This window comes from Sinocyclocheilus rhinocerous, unplaced genomic scaffold (genome assembly GCF_001515625.1).
Source record: "Sinocyclocheilus rhinocerous isolate Xijiao unplaced genomic scaffold, SAMN03320098_v1.1 scaffold1719, whole genome shotgun sequence".
In the NCBI taxonomy this organism is placed as follows: domain Eukaryota; kingdom Metazoa; phylum Chordata; class Actinopteri; order Cypriniformes; family Cyprinidae; genus Sinocyclocheilus; species Sinocyclocheilus rhinocerous.
Window position 1 is genome coordinate 46,775 of NW_015664048.1, and position 1,514 is coordinate 48,288.

The 1,514-nt window shown below is 36.3% G+C and overlaps 1 protein-coding gene across 1 annotated transcript in view; it reads left to right on the top strand.

The window, feature by feature from the left end:
• Nucleotides 1-1,514, top strand: part of LOC107729587 (eukaryotic translation initiation factor 4 gamma 1-like) — a 49,221-nt gene that overhangs the window by 21,606 nt on the left and 26,101 nt on the right. Inside the window, exons 12-13 of the mRNA XM_016540168.1 lie at nucleotides 379-524; nucleotides 1,039-1,276. Of these exons, the coding sequence (XP_016395654.1) occupies nucleotides 379-524; nucleotides 1,039-1,276 (384 nt within the window). The remainder of the gene's footprint in view (nucleotides 1-378; nucleotides 525-1,038; nucleotides 1,277-1,514) is intronic.

A 1,514-nucleotide genomic window follows, 5' to 3' on the forward strand; every position in this document is an offset into this window, starting at 1 on the left:
CAAACACAAGGTTTAAAAAAACTTCCAAAATCACCTTAGATAAATGGCAAAAGTCAACAGGCTTTTCAAAATCCAAAATACTGCCAAACAGGAGCTTTTGCATCCGTTTCGAAACTAAATCTTCCGCCATCGTCTTGTCTGTCTCACCCCACTCTTCTTGTCAGTCGACTCGACTCACCTGATCAATTAAATCTGACTCCTGCTGTTGATCTGTGATGCCACTGTCATTTGGTATGTAAAAATGATTATTATTACTATTACAAAAATCAAAACGACGGTGCCGCGGTGGGCAAATAACGTAACCGGTGTTGCAGCTTAGCAGCGAATATCACAGCAAGCCTAGTGTAAATGTGATTTATCGTCTGTCTCTCATCGCAGCTGAAAGTTCCCACCACGGATAAACCCGCAGTGACGGTGAATTTCAGGAAGCTGCTGCTGAATCGTTGTCAGAAAGAGTTTGAGAAGGACAAAGATGATGATGAAACGTTTGAGAAGAAGCAGAAAGAGCTGGATGCACTCACACTAACTCACACACACTCTCACACACACACACACTCACTCACTCAATATTTCACTTAAAAAATAAATTTAAAAAATCCCTTTTTTGATTATAAATCATTATAACTATTGTTAATATTACTAATAAAAGTATGAAACAAAAGAAATATTACTACTATAATATTTCATTGTAAAAAAAAAATTTTTTTAATCAAGAATTTAAGAAATTTAATTATACAGTGTATGGTAATATTACAATATTAATATTTATGGCTGGCTTAATGTTTTCATTTTTTTCAAATGTTAAATCGTTGGGGGAAAAACACTTCATTCTAACACATGCAGTGTATGTATTTAAGTAATCCACAGCCTTTGTGGTTTGATAATCAGCAACGTCAAATAACATGACATACTGTCACGTTTGATTGCCGTATTATGATTTGTAATTGTGATTTATATCAGGAAGATAGCATGCGAGTATGTATATATTTACATGGTTCAAAGGCATGTATGACGTCACTTCCTGTCTCTGCCCCTTCAGGAAGAGGAGAAGCAGAGGTTGAAGGAGGAGCTCGAGGACGCCAAAGACAAAGCCCGGCGACGGTCGCTAGGCAACATCAAGTTCATCGGCGAGCTGTTCAAGCTGAAGATGCTGACGGAGACCATCATGCACGACTGCATCGTAAAGCTGCTGAAGAACCACGACGAGGAGAGTCTGGAGTGTCTCTGCCGCCTGCTCTCCACCATCGGGAAAGACCTGGACTTCGAGAAGGCCAAGGTGAAACTCGTGCATTACACAACATCTCATGCAGCAACAATAGCAGGAGTGTGCTATATTATTGTGTATTCTGTTGCTATAATATTTTATTAACATTAATATATTTCTATATAATATTTCAATGTATATATTAAATTATAGATTATATTATTTTGTGTAATATATTATCAGTACAATTATTTTAATTATATAAATGAATATATGTATATATAATTGAGCATGTATATAAACAAATTGT